We start from the raw sequence: 18,012 nt of genomic DNA on the forward strand, positions 1-18,012 counted from the left end.
GCTCACCAAGCTTCAGGGCAGCAATGCCTGACCAGACCCCCTGGATTTTCCCCACATCATGCACAACAGCTCTCACACTGCAGCTAGATAGGTGTGTGCTCATTTGAAATGAAAGGCTAGGGAGAGGATTATAACTTCCTTTTACTAAGAAGAAAAAAGCAGATGGAAAAATATTCCCAAGTACTTTTTTTTTGCCCCCAGTACATTCTTTGAATACATTTTCTGGCCTGAAGTAATTAATTTTTAAGCACAACCATCCCCAATTTAAGCAAGTGATATTTCAACAGCAAATGATTCTTTCTGTCCATCTTCCTTTTCTTCTCAGTCGTGTTCACACAAAATAGAACGCACCTTTTTAACCCGGGCAGTCAGATCCTGGACAAAGAGTTTCCGGAGGTTATGCAGAGTCTGCAGCTCCCGAGACTGGAAGGGAAGATTGTGAAAATGACACTGAAGTGGGGGAGACACCTTGAATTTGGGACACATCGGGCACCAGACCATCCCCATCTGGTTGCCCCAGCGAGCCAGGCGGTTCCCACCTGCTCTGCGAGCCTACCATCCAGGCCATGGGGCTCCCACAGTTCCCCTGGCTTTCCTACCACATATGTCCACCCCTCCACCTGTCTCAAGACTGCCCTGAGGGCAGAGACTGGGAGCTCAAACCATGAACTAAACTAGAACAGAGCCTACTCGTTAGCAGTGTTCTCAATAGAACTTTTTCTCTCCCCTCAACCACAAAAGTTAACGCTTTTTCTCACAAAAATTCCTAGTTGGCTAGGTTGTACCAGAATGGATTCTTTTTTCCTCTAATTTATCACGTACACATTACACAAAATGCCAGCAAGTCTAAACGGAAAGTTACCCACAATCTCTCCCATCCTAGCAGACCGACATTTTTCCTATTTCCATGCCCCCTTCTAGCCCTGGGCCATGTGCGTTGGCTTTACATCACTGAGCTTGTGGATGAAGCAGGTGGTGGGCCTTATACCCATGTAACCCTGGGCAACCTACCTAACCTTCCAGTGCCTCAGCTCTTGTATTTGTAACAGGAGGATAAATAGTCGTTGCCTCACAGTTGTTGTTGAGATTAAATGCGGTAATCCTTATAAAACTCTTACAGCCGTTCCTGGCACATTGTAAGTGCTCAGTAAACACTGGCTAATATTAACTTATTGATGCACCATATTTGACAGCCATTTCTTCAGTAGGCTTTTGTCATTTCCCTTTGTTGTCATAATATTGTTATGCTGTAATTAACTTCTTGGAGGTATTTTTTTCTTCATTTTGTATTATTTTCTACAAATGAACTAACTTTAGGAATTAGATTGCGAAGACAAGGCTCTGAGTCAAACCTGGTGACCTTTGTTAACAAGATCAGAAAACCAAAATAATTCCTCCCATTCAAGTCTCCATGTTCTTACTACCAGAGATACGATTAGTTCCTTGCAAGATATTTTCCCGTGAGGGAGGAGAGAGAGAAACTTGCATTTGAATTTCTCAATTTGTCTAAGTTGACCTACTCTTAACACAGAATGTCAAGGGATTCAGCCTGCACGTGCTCACAGGAAGAAGAAACTGCTATACAGCCATGGAAACACTAAGTTTCTTGGAATAAAAGTTCTCTGTTAATTTAAGGTCTTGTTAACTGGGTCCAAGTCTGCAATTCTGTGTTGAAATAAGAGGCACCTAAAGTCAATTGCTTCCTCAGATGAGGCAAATGACTTTGTGCAGGAAGCCAAACAGGCCTGTTATTATGAACACAATGCACATCGCACCTGTCCGAGGCCTAGCTGCCTTCCAGGGCAGATGCAGGGGTGAGCTCTGAGCTCACATTTACAGACATGTTGTTCAGGCCCCCTGCCCAAGGATCTCAGCACCAACCCCCCCCTAGCCCAAGCCCTTGCTCTGCATGTTCTCTCTCTCTCTCCTGCTTCAGGGATTTCATTCCTGACTGAACTGCAACCATAGTAAACCTTTTCCATAAAAAAGCCACCACACCAAAGGGAAATGAGGAGACATGGGTCCCTTGTCAAAGGGCCAGGCATTTCCTCGGAGCCTAAATACCAAATACTACAGAGTCCTGAGTTTGGCACCTTTCTCATTTTTGTTTGTTCTTAGGTGAATTCAACAATTCAGGAGGGGTGGTTAAAAACCTTTAAGGGGTGCCTAGGTGGCTCAGTCGTTAAGCATCTGCCTTCAGCTCAGGTCGTGATCCCAGGGTCCTGGGATCGAGCCCACATCGGGCTCCCTGCTCAGTGGGGAGTCTGCTTCTCCCTCTCCCACTCCCCCTGCTTGTGTTCCCTCTCTTGCTGTATCTCTCTCTGTCAAATGAGTAAATAAAATCTTTAAAAAAAAAAAACAACAACCTTTAAAACAGTTTGCAAGTTGCATGTTTAAGCTTAGGCAGCTAGCATTTGGCTTCCCGCAGCAATGAATTTTCCTCCACGATATCATCATTTCCTCACTCCACCTGACTCACTTCCCTGAAACCTTCCCTGTCACAGGCCACTCTCCTCTGTGTAAAAGCTCAGGGCTCAGCTTCCTGTCACAGGGGACAGCGAGGGTGAGCCCAGAGAGGTGAAAACCCAAGGCCCATTAACACAGCAGGAGAGGTCCAGCCCCAGAGCCCAAAGGGTCCTGTTAAAGCAAAAGATGGTTGCCCAAGGGCCCCAAGACACCCTCAACATCTTCCAACGTCAACCCCTGGAGTGGGCTTAAGGCTCCAACCCCTACACGGTAGGTTTCACCCCCCATCCCACCCAAATACTCAAGAAGCCAGAAGAGCCCCTGAGCTAAGGAGAGTTCAAGTAAGGTCAGCCAAGGCCAAGCGAGCCTGTTGCTAAAGAACATTACAGCTTGGGGAGGATTCCAACAGTAGGTTAAGTGAAAACATCCAAGCCTAAAATGACACATGCTGTGGGGATCCGATTTGGGGTTTCATGTGTGGATGTGTGCGATGTGTGTGAGTGGTGAGTGAGAGCAGGAGAGAGGAAGGGAGCCAGTGTGTCAGTGGGTCTGTCCCTGTGGGCGAGTGTGTGGGTGAGAGGGGGCAGGGACGGTGGTTCATGGGTGGAAGGTACTGAAATGTCACTCATTTCTGGCTAGTGGGAATTTTAAAGTTCAATATTTGTCTGAATTTTTAGAATCATCTGTAACTGTGGGTGTCACTGCTCCGGTAAAACAGACAAAGATGAGGCGGCTTCATGGCTTCATTTCGGTTTCCCCTGGAGCCACCTTCTCCACCATGTTGGAAAGGCCGGAGATCCTTTGAGCCACAGTCATCTTACTTCTGTCCTGAGTGGACGGTCCCCTCTGTCTCTCCACCCGGCTTTGAGGGGCAGCTAACATCAGCCCAGGAAACAGAGTGCACAATCAGGTCCGGCCCTAAGCAACAATGTACCTACAGCCTGGAGTCACCAGATTCTTGGGAGGCATGGTCCCACATAAATTCACATGACACATGAATGGAATCAAAATGTATGACTATATTGGGCCACCTGGGTGGCTCAGTAGGTTAAGTGGCCGACTCTTGATTTTGGCTCAGGTCATGATCTCAGGGTCCTGAAATGGAGCTCCGCGCTCAGCATGGAGTCTGCTTGAGGATTCTCTCTCCCTCTGCCCCTACCCCCACTTGTGTGCATGTGTTCTCACTCTCTCTCAAATAAATAAATAAATAAATCTTAAAAAAAAAAAAAAATGTATGACTGTATCTAAACAACAGTCTGTCTGTTGTTTTATCGTGTAAAATAACCGGACATGTTTTCACCAAATTGAGAGGTTCTGTTGGGACAGTCTGTCTTCAAACACAGGCTGTGTGGCACTTTGCAGAACTCTCAAGAGCCCTCAGAGCAGCGGAAATGGAAGTCAACCAGAGCAGACAAACCTCATGAATTCAGATGTAGGATGGAGAAACCAGGATTTCAAATGATGAGCCCTTTTGATCTGTCACTCTGGTGTCCCAAAACCTGCGGGTCTCAAGGCCCTACCTGGTCTACAACCACTCTTGCCTTGATCTTTCTGTGCCTACCTCTTGTTTCCTTCCTGCATCGCTGACTTTCCTGCTATTCTCCAACACACCAACCCCGGGCTCACCTCAGGGCCTTGACATAGGCTATTGCCACTGCTTGGAAGGCCCTTCCCCCAGACATCCCCATGGCTTCCTCTTTCACCTGCTTCAAGTCCCTGCTCAAACATCACCTCCTTGTGGGACCTCTGCACTTTCTATAACCATGTAATAGAGGTCATGATTTCCTTCCTTATTGTTCACTGTCTGTCCCCTCACCCCCAGCTGAAGGCAAGCTTCCACAAGGGCCAGGGTCTTGTCTTTGTCATTTATTGATACAACCCAAGCACCTAGAAGAACGCCAGCCCTTAGCAGGTGTTCTTGAATATTGAATGGAAATAAGTCACAATGTGCAAAGTCGGTAAAGTTTCAGGCATTGATTTGCAAGTCAGTTTAATTCTCACTCAGGGCCTCTGGTTACAGCACTAAGCATGGATGGATGGATGGATGGATGGATGGATGGACAGACAGACAGATGGACTGACAACTAATCATGGTATCAAGAGCTGGGGAATAAATTCTACAATTCTCACTTTTCCATGGGGTATTTTGTTTAAATGATGTGTCTAAATATTTGTATTTGTCTTAATGTCTAACTATGTGGTATTTGCCTAAATATTTTGTTTAAAATGGTATGTGAGAAAGGTGGGCACAGAACAAGTTTCAGAACACACAAATTCAACAAATCACAAACTAATCGGGTCTTTGGGACTAAAACGAGTTGGGAAACATGCTGACATACCACTGTCTCCTCCAGCCCTTTGAGGTCCTCTCTGGCTTGTTCCCTTTTATCATTGAGCAATCTAAAAAACAAAAAGGGATCATGAACCACCAAAGGGGCATCAGAGATTTCCAGATACCATTTGCACCTATGGATGAATCAATAAAACTAACTGTCTCACAGAAATAGGCTCTATTTTTACATTGGCCCAACCTAACCAGAATATTTAGGAATCGGAATCACAGAGGTAGACATCCCTAAGACTCTGTGGGGAGGAGAGAAACAGAGGAAATATTTCAGGTGCACTCACAAGAGCTTTTCCAGTTTCATTTCCCTCTCCTGGTCCTCTACCTTCAGCTTGTTATAATCAGAACTGAGCTTCTCCTGTTCCAGTTGCAGCTTCTGATTCAAACTGAAATTGAGGGGAAAAAGCAATACATTGCACATGAGTCTGAAATTCCGAGGCACCCAGCTAAAGACATGGTTCTGTTCCAACCCCATTAGTTCTGTGCAATAAACACGGCAATTCTGGAGGATTTTGAGGGATCAGAGAACAACCTCACAGCTTCCTCCCTGCCCAAGTGAAAACTAATTTCTGGGAACATCTCAGAGGCATGAAACATAAGGCTTTGAGACTATATTTATAGTTGGCTTGTACAAGAGCTTTGGGGGGAAAATAATGAGCTAGAAAAGGGCTGATATTTTAAAACAGAGAGAGCATGGTCAGAAGAATTCTGCTTTGCCTGCCCTACAGATGGCACGCACCCACTCGGGAAATCTTATTTGGCCATTTCACCCATCCCTTCCCCTCTGGTCTGATGATCTGAAAACATCCCCTAAGTCCAAATTCCTGGCTGACACAGGGACAATGCCACTGTGTGAAGTCTACAAGGAGTGGGTACAGAGAAAGGAAATACAAAGAAAGCCCAGGGTCTGAGGCAAAAAAAGAAACTTGCCATCTGGTTGGGGGCACTTGGTCAACATTTGCATGCGGTATTTATAAAACATTTTGTATGGCCCTACCTGTGCATCCGTAAAGGAACAGATTCTACACTATCTGAAGGAAAGTCCAGAGTCTGTTTGAAAGCGCAGGCCAAGGAAACTTCTCCATCTACTAACTCATTCACCAACCCTCCCTCCTTCCCTCCCCACTGTCCCCCTCCAGTTGAACATGTCGAGGGTGATTAATCAGAATAAAGAACGCAGGACACGCTTGAAGGGGAAAGAACAACATGAATAACAGCATGGGGGTGGCCCAAAAGGAGGGGGGCAAAGACGATGCTAAGGACTCGCCTTTGGTAGGCAGTGAGCACGGAGCCCAGATCACAGCACTTACACTTTGCTTCGTTACCGTTCTCCTCTTTCAAAATGCAAATGTGCTGTGTGAGCAGCTTGCCCACAGTGAAGAGAGATTTGGATCAGTAGCCTGGAGAATTAAACTCTGACTCCAGTTTGATTCCTACGTAGCCGTGTGACCCCAAGAAACTCATTTAACCTTGCCTTGCTTCCCATACAGAAATCTGGCTCTGCATCTACAGAAAGTGGGAGCGGAGGGAGGCTTTAGTCTAGATCTTGGGGATGAGGGTGGGGGTGTTAGTGGATGGAACTGTGTTTCAACATAACTGGTTTTCTTCATTTTCCCTCATCTTTTATTTGGGGGCAATTAAAAACATTCTGCAAAGAGGTTCAAAGATTGCCAAGGCACTCACTGTGCAAAAATGTAAGAACCCTCGAGGAGAGGATCCAGAAGGCACTCCCCAGCTTGCTGCCTTGTTTTGACAACGAGGCAGGAAGGTCAGAGAGAAGGAGGGGAGAGGTCATTATGGAGCAGGGGTTCTTCAGTGGCTGTGACGGGATGGGAGAATGGACCCGCGGGGGGTGATACCAGAGGCAAGCTGCAAGGGCGCCATCCTGGCAAAGCCACAGGTCCACGAGCAGACACGGGGCCCTGAGAAGTGTGTGCAGGTGACCAGGTGGCTCAGGGTTGTGCGGGGAGCATTTAGGTGTTGGGGTGAGGATGCAGCAGGAGCTGACTGTCTTCTCTGGAGTATTTATTAGCCTATCAGAATCCCTGAGTCAGGACCAATGTAGGGTTTGGGTTGTTTTTTGTTTTTGTTTTTGTTTGGTATATATTTTCCTACAGACTGTCTCCACCTACGAGGGCATGTGTCTACCCAGCCGAGTCACCGACATGACCCTGACTCCCGGGGGACGAGGAAGGACGGCTGCGCCCGCCTGCCGCCTGCCCCACCAAAGCCCCCGGAGGCTCAGCTCCAGATGGGAGAAGAGACGTCGGAAGCTGCACGTCTAGCCTGCTGCGCACAGGGCAGAGCACAGAGCTCGCAGGGCGAGAACAGCAGCCCTCGGCTCAAAGCCACGTCCTTCCAGGCTGCCCCGAGAGCCATGCCCACCCCCCTGTCCCGAGAGCCCCTGGGCCGACTCACTCCCGAATCTCATCGATGATCTTCTGCTTCTCCTCGATTTCATCCCGAAGTCTGGACAGCTGCTTCTGGTGAGCTTCCCGGTGGCTCTCCATCTGCTGCTCGAGGGCCTTCTGCAAGCCAGGCCAAGAGAAATGTGTCACCGGCTCGTTGGCTCACAGCCCACACCATGACAAGCCCTGGATTGCTTCTACCTCCTACCCTACATCCCTTGGCTGGCAAGTCCCAAAACTGGGGCCCCAGAACCCGCCTTGCTTTACTGGCACAACAAAACCCAAAGATCTGTGATAAAACCCAGCAGGCCCTAGGAGCTAGATCAGCCCATTAATTAAATAAAAAGCTCTCCTGTGACCTTCTACAGCTCACCTGAGCCACACGGCTTCTCTCGCCAGGTCAATCAGAGGGCACAGACCTCTTACTACACCCAGGTGCCCATAGGCAAGCCACGTAACCCGTGTGAGCCACACTTCCTCACCTGTAAAATTTAGGGAATTGTCCCTGCCCTGAGCACTGCACAGATTTATGGTGATATTCAGAGACCTTTCCACCGAAGCGATGTGAAACCAGGAGGAGGGCCCATCAAGGTGAGGCTGGAGCAGGCTCATGCCATGGGCACTCTTTTATCTATGGGCTTACACCCACAGGGACTTGGGGGTTTGCCTAAAATGAATCAAAATTCTTACATCCTCTCATATCTCATTTTATTCACCTAAAAATCTTATTTCCCAAACATTTTTCCTACATTGTCCTTCACTACTTTACATGTGACCAAAAATAAACCTCTCTATGTGTACAATGGAAACCCAAATCTGGAGTGCTTCTTTAAAAAGGTCAAGGGGAGAGATGTTCTCTTTCATTCACAGGAAGGGCAAATGCTTCCTCAGAAGTTCAGCTCGGCAGTGTGGCCCACGCGGGGACTGGGAGGGGCTGCTCCTTTCCCTCCCCCAGGAACACGGAGGAAGCCCGGACTAATGCAGCATGCCTACTAGCTACGGACCTCTCAGGGCTTCTGGACACCTCCGTCCTCCTCTCAGTCCTGGGCCAGGCCGCACTGTGAGAATCGCTCTGCCTGCCGGGCACTGGTCCCTCCCCCCTCCCTCCTACACTGCCCCACACGTCTCCGAAGGAGACAGATTTTCCTAGAATAAGAAAACGCAGTCCAAACGCACGCCGGTTCCAGGGAAGGGGCGGCGTACACACCTTCATCTCCTCCGCGTCCTGCAGTCGCGTCAGATGCTCCTTCTCCTTATCCTGGAAGCTGACTTCGTGCATTTTTTCTGTTTTGAATTTTAAATGTGATTGAAGATTTAACGGGCGGGACTCACATCCAAAAGTAAACGTATTTTTAAAAAAGATAAAAGACCAAAAAAAAGGAAGAAAGGCCACGGAGTGAAACATGAGCTTACATGACCAATTACAACCATGCTATCCAAGATCGGGCCTCCCGGGGGAGACTTCTGACCCACGGAGGCTGCCCACTCCAGCGGGAGGGGCGGCGGGAGGGGGAGGGGTGCTGACCTGGGAGTGGGCCACTCGAGGTCAGAACTGCCCCGGCTGTGTCCGACCTCGCCCCTGGCCTCGGTGAGCAGCACCTGAGGCGGTGTACAGTAACCTGCCTTGCAGATTAGAAAGCACTCTGTGAGTGTCAGTGGCATTCGGATGCATGCCACTATTGGAGTTCCAGAAAGAGCTAATGTACCTCCCATGGGTACGCTGTTTATTCTCTAAGAATCTAGAGCAGGAAAACAAAATCTAAGGACAAGAACAAAGAAAACAGAAATATAAAATAACACTGTCCAGATTAAACAGGAAGGCCCCCATAGTTGGTGCGTGGTACACCTCCAGGGAGAGCCTGTCCCAGCCTATTCTTGACCAGGGGTACTCACTGGGCACACGGAGCAAGCAGCAGGCTGGGGCGGGGGCAGGGGGTAGCAAAATGGTCACTCAAGTCATTACGCTTTCTAGCTAGTCTGTTCTACTTTATTTCAGATCTTCTCACCTCTATTTTATTTCTACTTCGTGGCACCACTGCAGAAGCCATTTACAAGAGAGAAAAGTTCCTTTCCATGTCAAGTCTTGAGGGGAGCATGCTATCTCTAACATTCATCCATTATCACATAAAGAAAACATGACAAGGTCATAGCGGGGGTAAGGATGTTCTCAATCCTTCTCAATTTGCCTTGGCATTTGAAACAAAATGTATTTACTGAGCAAGTAACTATATTAACAATAAAAGAAATAAAAGAGGGTGACATCATCACCAATCCTACTCCCTATCAAAACCATTTTCATTTCAAATATTAATCTGCAGGCCTTGGAACACAAGTATCCATTGATTCCTAAATGTTATAACCACAGTAAAGATAAGGTTACACATTATGATCTTTAATCTAAGGACGCCTTGTAAGCATGACCCCACAGCCTGCACGTACTTCATCTCCAAAACAAAGCACATGTTCTGTTAACATCCCATAGCTCGTTTAACTGCTGGACATTTAGGTGGCTTCCTTTTCTTTCCCCCACTCATACAAGGAATTTGCAATGAATATTTGAGATTTGAGGATCAAAAGGTATGACAAGTGTTATGATTATTACTATTTATTTTCAAAATGCTTTCCAAAAGGACTCTAACAATTTTCACTGCAAGTCATGGTATGTGTCTTCCATTTCACCACAATGTGTCTGTTCTTAAATCTGTTCTGGTTTGTTTCTAGTTACCTTTCTTGAATTTCTTCTATTTATTCGTATCTATTGAGCACTTCCTATGTGTCAGGCACTTCCCTAAGCAAAGGGCATCAGGAGGCTGTCCGGCAAAGGGAAGAGCTGTTTCCAAAGATGGAAGGTGCAGGCAGCCATTGGTAGAAGTTCAGACTCTATATTAAGAGCAGTGGGACACCACGGAAGGGTCAGAGGCATGGGATTAGGCGCAAGATCGAAGGTGATTTTAGAATAGTTCCTTGGGATGCAGCACAGCGGCCGGCCTGGAGCAGATGGGGTGAGAGCCTCCGTAGATGGATGTAGCCACAACTCTTAATTAGGATTAAGGATAGTAAAAATGAAGGTGGAGATGAGCAGAAGCAGACAAGCGTCTGGCAGGTCCAATGGACAGGTCATGGGGACAGACTGGAGGCAGGAGGTGGAAGAGAGAAGATTCTGACTCAGGCAACAGGGTAGACTGAAGGAAAGTGGGAAGAGGAGTAGATTTTGGGTGGGGGCAATCTTCTAGATATTTCTTTTTTCTTTTTTTTATCCCCCCCCCCCAATTATTCCATTGTTTTCAGCAGATCTAGAAAGGGTATAATTGACCAAAACTAAACATCATGAGTTCGGCCAACTAGAGAGCGTGATGTAGGCCAAGAGCTCAATACCTGCAAAGTAGTCGACTATTTACCTTGGGCTCGGAGTTTGGCCAGCTCTTCACTGAGCGAGTCTTGGGACTCTTCCAGCTGCCTCCTCTTCTGTTCCATGTTCTGCATGTAGTCTGTCAGGGATTTGATTTTGGCTTCATGCTTTAAATAAACAAATAGATGAGAAGGAGGCGTGAGTGACCAGCAATGGCCTTCCTGGCTTGCCTGGGGCTGTCCGACGGGAAAATGCAATAGAGGAGTTCTTGAGTCCCTTTTTCGAGTACCAGCTCCCACATGATGCATATTCTGCCCTTGGCTTGGGATCTGTGACCACAGACTAACATGGCCCTCTGCTTCCTCTCTGTGTTCCTCTGCTTCATTCCCCACCGACCCCTCTCATCGCCATGCCCCTCCTCACCATCCACTTAAGCGAGATGCCAAAGCCCAAGCTGGTTTTTCTCCTCGTAGAAAACAGTGTGCTGGAAAGAAAAGAACTGGGAAAATGTCTAGGGCAGAGGCTTCATTCTTGGAACCAGCACCTCTGGATTCTGTCTCCAGAATCAAATATTGTGTCTTTTCTTTTCCTGTCTCTCAAACACACCAATTCCCGTGTCTCAGAGACCTTGCATTTTACATCTTTCCTCTCCCTAGGAAGCGCTCCACCCTACCCACCCAGAGTCCTTATCACTCGGGTCCCAACATTTTCTTACAGCACCCAATTCGACATGATTTATCTATTTCTTTTTACTTGTCAGCTCCATGAGCATATGGAGTCAATGCTTAATAAATATTAGTGGAACCAATGAATGAATGGAAGCTCATTGACTGAATAAAGACAGTGGGCCCTTTCCAGCAGATGGAAATACGTAGAAACTCACCCCGCTCAAGATGTACCATGTTCACATTAAGGCAGGAAAACCCTGGAGACTGAGCTCTAAACTCATGAAATAACCTCTGGGAAATGGGACTCAGTTAGAGCAGTCATGTTATAAGCACAGCTTTTGATGAAAAGGCTGAGTGTAAACAAAGAAAATAATAGCATTTTAGCTGGAAATATTTTGTCAGATTCCTTAGATTACGTCAGAAAATAAAGAGCCAAGGTTTCTCTTACTTTTGAATCCCAGGAAATAATCATTAAGTATTTGGTTCTGTGTAAATTGTAACAGAGTACAAAGTAGCACCCAACAGAAAGCTGTAATTCGTTGCTAATGGAGAAAGCACTAACACAGCTATCCTTTAACATTCTAATATGCTAATATTCTTGACTCTGATCTCATATGCCCAAAGTCAATGTCACTCTCAGACTTGGGCAGCTGGAGCCTCAGTCCTGGGCCCCACACTGTGAACACCCCACTGCGGCCATCCTCTGGCTTCACTCACTCCACTGAGCAAACAATGCATATGCCAAGGGGGCATGCCACATGGAACCCATGTCCCCTTCCAGACCACACTCTGAGGACTGGAAACCCAGAAGCTCCCTACTCCAGTGGCCCTAAAGGCCACTCCCAGGGCTGGCACGGCACTCCTGTCATCAATTCACACAGATGAGAGCTGACAGTTACACGGTGCTATCAGTTCCCAAAGGACAGAAGGGCCGGTGCGTCCAGATGGAAAGGGAAGACAGTGGGCTGCAGACTGAGGGGCCTCTATTTGTACTCCTGCCTTGGTCTCCAAGTGTCAGGGGCAGGACTGGCCAAAAGCACATGCTATCAGTACAAGAGGTGACCTGGATATCAGACTTGAGGTGCAGGTACTCTGCCCTAGTGTTTATCATTTTCTCCAATTTTTTAGATTATAAAAATGTCAAATAGTAAAGCAAATCCAGAAAGAAGTGGTATAGATTTCACCCATAAACCACTCTTTTTTTTTTTTTCTTAAGATTTTATTTATTTGTTTTGGGGGGGGTGGGGAGCAGAGGGAGAGGGACAAGCAGACTCTGTGCTGAGCACGGAGCTGATGGATCTGAATCCCATATCCCTGAGATTGTGACCTGAGCCAAAATCAGGAGTCTGACCCTTAACCGACAAGCCACCCAGGCACCCCCACCCGTAAACCATACTTAATTTATCAACTATTCTCTGGTCTTATCTGTATGAATGCATACTGTATAAAGTTACAAGGCACAGCATAAACATAACTGAGCACTTTCATTTTCATTTACCTTTACATAATCATACTTTCCAAATGGCTATGTTTTTTTTTTTGTTTTTTTTTTTGTTTTTTTTAAAGATTTTATTTATTTATTTGACAGAGAGAGACATAGCGAGAGAGGGAACACAAGCAGGGGGAGAAGGAGGGGAGAAGCAGGCTTCCCCGCGGAGCAGGGAGCCCGATGTGGGGCTCGATCCCAGGACCCTAGGATCATGACCTGAGCCGAAGGCAGACGCTTAACGACTGAGCCACCCAGGCGCCCCGCAAATGGCTATGTTTTATAAATTTTTTCTAAGAGCTGCATAGCAATCTTCCATGTAACTTAATGTCATTAGCCTATCAATAGATATTTGGGTAATTTATTTTATTATAACGTAAGTAATATTGCAGTCAACATCTTCCATATAGGCTTTGCACATTTTAATCAGGAAATAAACATATAAAATAAAATTTTTGCATTTTCATTACCAATGAAAAATACCATAAATGAAATTACTGGACCAAGGTACTTACATTTTTGTGGTTTTTGATTCCCAAGGTGCTTTCCAAAACGACTGGCCAAATTATACTTTTCTCAGCAATGTATATAAATTTCACTATCCCACACCAACACTGAATAATCTTTCCAATGCGTTTTTGCTTATTACGCTGGTTATAAAATGGAAACTTGATGTGTTAATTTGCATCTGTTAGATTACTATGGTGGGAGACGAGGTGGCTGGAGCTGGTTGCATGATGACATGTTACCATGTTTACAAGCATACCAGAATGACGTACGCTTTTGTCTCTCAGTATTATTTGATACACCACTCCCTGCTGGTATCAGTTTCCCGCAAATGATTTCAGCTGTTTTAATGCCTGGTCTAAGGCTGTGAAGCAGCCCTCACGGCAACCCTCCCAGAAGTCTCAAGCCCCAAACACCAAGCTCAGGTATCAGTGGCAGACCAGAAACGAGGCTGCTCTTTTCCGAAACCACCCCACTAAAATGAAAACGCCATTTCAACGGGCAGAAGAACAGCCGGACCTCACTGAGCAGACGAAATGTGCCCTGGGGCTCGAAAATCCCTTCAAGGCTTTGTGTTCACCCATGCTTTGGTTTGAGTCCCAGATCTGCCTTTCACTGGTTGTAGGAGTTTGAACCGTGTATTTAATCTCTCGGAGTCTCACTTTCCTCCTCTGCAAAACAGGAATAATAATAAAACCTGCCCACCAGGATTTTTTTAAAGATCAAGTGAGATAATGCACATGAAGTGCTTAGTGCAGTGTGTGGAGCATTGTAGACGCTCAATAAAACGTTACCTGCTACTAGTGGGGCGCCCGGGTGGCTCAGTCAGTTAAGCGTCTGCCTTCAGCTCAGGTCACGATCTTGGAGTCCTGGGACTGAGCCCCACATCGGGCTCCCTGCTCAGCGGGGAGTCTGCTCTCCCTCTGCCTCTGCCCCTCCCCCACTTGTGTGTGTGCGTGCACACGCGCGCTCCCTTTCTCTCAAATAAATAAAATCTTTTTAAAAAATGATACCTGCACTATTATTAATAATAGTAGTAGCAGCAAATAGTTTGTTTTCACACATTAAATTGGACCTGTGGTAGAGATTAAAAGATGAAGGAATGTTGCCTTAGCTCAAGGAGTTTTAGATTCCACCCAATCTCATCCATTCTTCATAATCTCTACCTACCTACTTATGTATCCGTATACAGATAGAAACATGTAGAAACATCCCTTAAAAAGGGACTGAAGGTAATTCATGTAATTCACACAACAAAATCTATCTAGCCTTCAGCATAAGCCTGGGCTCTCATTGTCTGGGGAGCCCACGGACAAGCCTCACGTAAAGTGATGTCCATCAGCTATCGCTGTCAGGCGCCCTCAGACCCAGGAAGAGCACAGAGGAAGCAGATTTCAGGAGGTCAGGGGAGTGAAATGAGGGGAAAGGGGTGACCTACCTGGGAGATGAGCAGCTGACACGCTGCCAGTTCCCGCTCGCTGGCACTCATCTTCCTGTTGGAGTCCATCTGGGCATTCTCGAGCTGCTTGCTGCGGTTCACCAAGGATTTGACCTCCGACTTCATCTTGCTGATGTACAGGCGGGCCATGGTGAATTCCTCCTCAATGACTCCGTTCACGTCTGCCAACTGAGCACAGGAGGGAATGAACTCAACTATTACTTACAATTCCCAGAGAGTCATGGGGCCCCGAAAATCTGTCCACGGAGCCTCAAGATGTCTTTGGATTTCTGTTCAGGAATCCCTAATTATAGGACCACAGGCTGAAAATGATAGCTAAATATTACTATATATTCACTATATAAGTATAGCCCAAGTTTTCTGAAACTTTGGGTAAGATGGAATTAAAAAACCTCTACTAAATATAATCCTCAATCAGCCAGGTTTTTCATTACAATTAATTTTTAGGATGAAAGCCATGATATTAGAGGGAAAAGACACTGAAGATTAAAAAAGAGATAACTCTGAAAAGGTATTCCTTTCCACATCCAATACCTTACATTTCTAGAATAGTTGCAAGGCCTAGTGTTTCTAAGGGTGACTCTGAGTCCCTATAAGAACTCCAATCAAAATTTCAATTATGTTCTCTATAGTCTGCTATTCAGAGAGAGTAGTCCAATGTCTTGAATATGCTTCTATAAGGAAAGGTTGAAATTAAAAGGATTTTCTATATAGTCTTCAGTTAAGAAAACAAACAAAAATCTAATGAATTAAGAATGTGCCGTTACTGGGCGCCTGGGTGGCTCAGTCGTTAGGCGTCTGCCTTCGGCTCAGGTCATGATCCCAGAGTCCTGGGATCGAGCCCCGCATCAGGCTCCCTGCTCACTAGGAAGCCTGCTTCTCCCTCTCCCACTCCCCCTGCTTGTGCTCCCTCTCTCACTGTGTCTCTCTCTGTCAAATAAATAAAAATCTTCAAAAAAAAAAAGAATGTGCCGTTACCAAATGCCCTTTTAGGTGAAGATTTTCCTACATGACTTCGTTTACTACCAATCAATATTTCGCTGTCTCTATGTGCCTGCCCCTTCCAAGGAGACAAGAATCTAGCTTATATTATTTAAAATCATCTGAGTGGGGCACCTGAGTGGCTCAGTTGGTTAAGCGTCCGACTCTTGGTTTCAGCTCAGGTGATGATCTCAGGGTCATAGGTTGGAGCCCCGCATCGGGCTCTGTGCTCAGCGCAGAATCTCCTTGAGACGCTTTCACCCTCTTGCTCTCCCCCTCCCCCCTGCTCTCTCTCAAATAAATAAATAAAATTACCTGAGAGTTTAACAGTCTAAATCCACCTTTAGAAAGAAAGATTCTGAAAGCCAGCATTTCTGCATGATCTCATATTGGCATCTGAGTTTCAGAGCTCAACCGGAAACAAAAACTGAAGCAAGATACTTGGGATAGAAACGCATTTGCTCTCAAGATGCAAACATGCTCTTGAAGGTCGATTAATCAGAGGAGCAAAGTAACTGTGTGCATATTTTGTTTAACCACCAGAGGGCAGCCTAGCACCTCAGGAGAACACAAGAGCGCCGTCCAGTACCCAGCCCACAAATAGAAGCTTCAATCCGGTCTAAGACAATGATTCCAAATATGGTTTTAATGTTCCACAGTACGTTATAACTGCCCACTTTTGTCATCATTGCTGTCATTAACTCATCATATGATGTTTTTTTTTCTGTAAACATTTAAGAGCTAGGAATATGGAATCGTGTATCAACCCTGAAAATTGGTAGCAGATAGGAAGTATACCAGACCACAGAGTGCCTGTAACTTGGTGTCAACCTTTCCCTAGGATTCCACAACAGTATTTGTGTTAAATGACAACAGTGGCAAATCAACACAAAGCAGAACCTATGTTAACAGCAAGAAAACCTACAGTTTTATTTTTTATTTTTTTTTTTTATTTTTTTTAAAGATTTTTTATTTATTTATTTGAGAGAGAGAGAATGAGAGAGAGAGCACATGAGAGGGGGGAGGGTCAGAGGGAGGAGCAGACTCCCTGCAGAGCAAGGAGCCCGATGCGGGACTCGATCCCGGGACTCCAGGATCATGACCTGAGCCGAAGGCAGTCGCTTAACCAACTGAGCCACCCAGGCGCCCCCTACAGTTTTATTTTAATGGAGGTTCTTGCTGAGCCACTTCTAATTCTGCCTGCCAATAATGAGTTGCCTACCAACACCATTCTCCATCGCATTCCTTCTTACAACCCAATAGCATGAAGAGAACAGGTGAGAAACGCCCCCAATCTTTCAGTGCAGTTTTGTCCTCTGCCTTTGTGATTGGCCCAACGTGGAACAGAGACAAGAAGCTTGTTCTTCAGCCTCCCCTGGTATGTCCTATATATTTGTCTAGCTTCTGTAGACAGGTAAGTGAACATTCATCTCTTTCATGTGGAGTTCACAACCTCCCCCCGCTCCTGGTGGGAAAACACCACTGGACCAACAAGTAGGGCATTTGGGGAAGAGAACAAACACCTCCTCCTCTCCAGCTCTGTCTTTGGACAAGGACACTTTGTACGCCATGCCCAGATCCCGTGTGCACTGGGGAAGAGTAGAATAGTACACACAATAATGGGCTTCCTCCAAAATGAAAGCTGGATGTTTTTCCCCCCCCAAACCGGAACCATAACTTCTGGAGCCTACTTGTGTCCTAGGAAATCTAAGAGGAGATTTTGAATCTGATGGGCAACAACAACAAAAAAAGTTACTCCAAACGGTTTTACCCTAAAGATTTTTTTTGTTGATTTTGTTTTTGTTTTGTTTTGTCTTAACCACTTAAGAGTTCATATATTCAATCATTCAAGTAAATTCAAAGTTTTTAGCAATCCCAGTACACTGTTATTTCAAAAGGGAGAATCAAGTTTGTACCTAACATGTTATTTCTGACTCTCCCCTGGGTCTGACGACTCCAGCAGTACACACTAAAGCTGCGTGATCCAGCAGAGCTGACTAAGCCAGGAGAAGAGGCTGCTTTTACACGGGCATGCAGGTGCTGCCTGCCCCTCCTACCCTGTCTACCAAGGAGTCACCCCCATCCCTACCCACCCCAGGGCTCAGGAGCATGGAGTTATTGTGTAAGGTGCCATTTCTAGGCCAAGTAAAAGGTAAGTGAGGTGACTGTTCACATTCCAACACCTAAAAGTCAGAATGGGACTAGAAGTCTTTTTTTTCTTTCTTTTTTTTTTTTTAATGTTCAGAAATGTCCATTTTCTTTGTCAGTACAGCACAGAGCTAAGTCATGATTTGGTTGTTTCCAAGAGCTTGATAGGCAGGAGGGGACTGGAGAAGCAAGCCTG

The 18,012-nt window shown here is 46.1% G+C and overlaps 1 protein-coding gene across 3 annotated transcripts in view; it reads right to left on the minus strand.

Annotated features, from left to right (window-relative positions):
- Nucleotides 1-18,012, minus strand: part of KIF5C (kinesin family member 5C) — a 138,595-nt gene that overhangs the window by 19,448 nt on the left and 101,135 nt on the right. For all 3 annotated transcript variants that reach the window (XM_032410769.1, XM_032410789.1, XM_032410779.1), the window contains exons 16-22: nucleotides 14,667-14,855; nucleotides 10,617-10,734; nucleotides 8,426-8,502; nucleotides 7,229-7,338; nucleotides 5,095-5,196; nucleotides 4,806-4,866; nucleotides 352-423 (exon numbers count right to left, since the gene is read on the minus strand). In XM_032410769.1, the coding sequence (XP_032266660.1) occupies nucleotides 352-423; nucleotides 4,806-4,866; nucleotides 5,095-5,196; nucleotides 7,229-7,338; nucleotides 8,426-8,502; nucleotides 10,617-10,734; nucleotides 14,667-14,855 (729 nt within the window). The remainder of the gene's footprint in view (nucleotides 1-351; nucleotides 424-4,805; nucleotides 4,867-5,094; nucleotides 5,197-7,228; nucleotides 7,339-8,425; nucleotides 8,503-10,616; nucleotides 10,735-14,666; nucleotides 14,856-18,012) is intronic.

The sequence above is a fragment of the Phoca vitulina genome, unplaced genomic scaffold (genome assembly GCF_004348235.1).
Source record: "Phoca vitulina isolate PV1807 unplaced genomic scaffold, GSC_HSeal_1.0 scaffold1, whole genome shotgun sequence".
Taxonomy (NCBI): domain Eukaryota; kingdom Metazoa; phylum Chordata; class Mammalia; order Carnivora; family Phocidae; genus Phoca; species Phoca vitulina.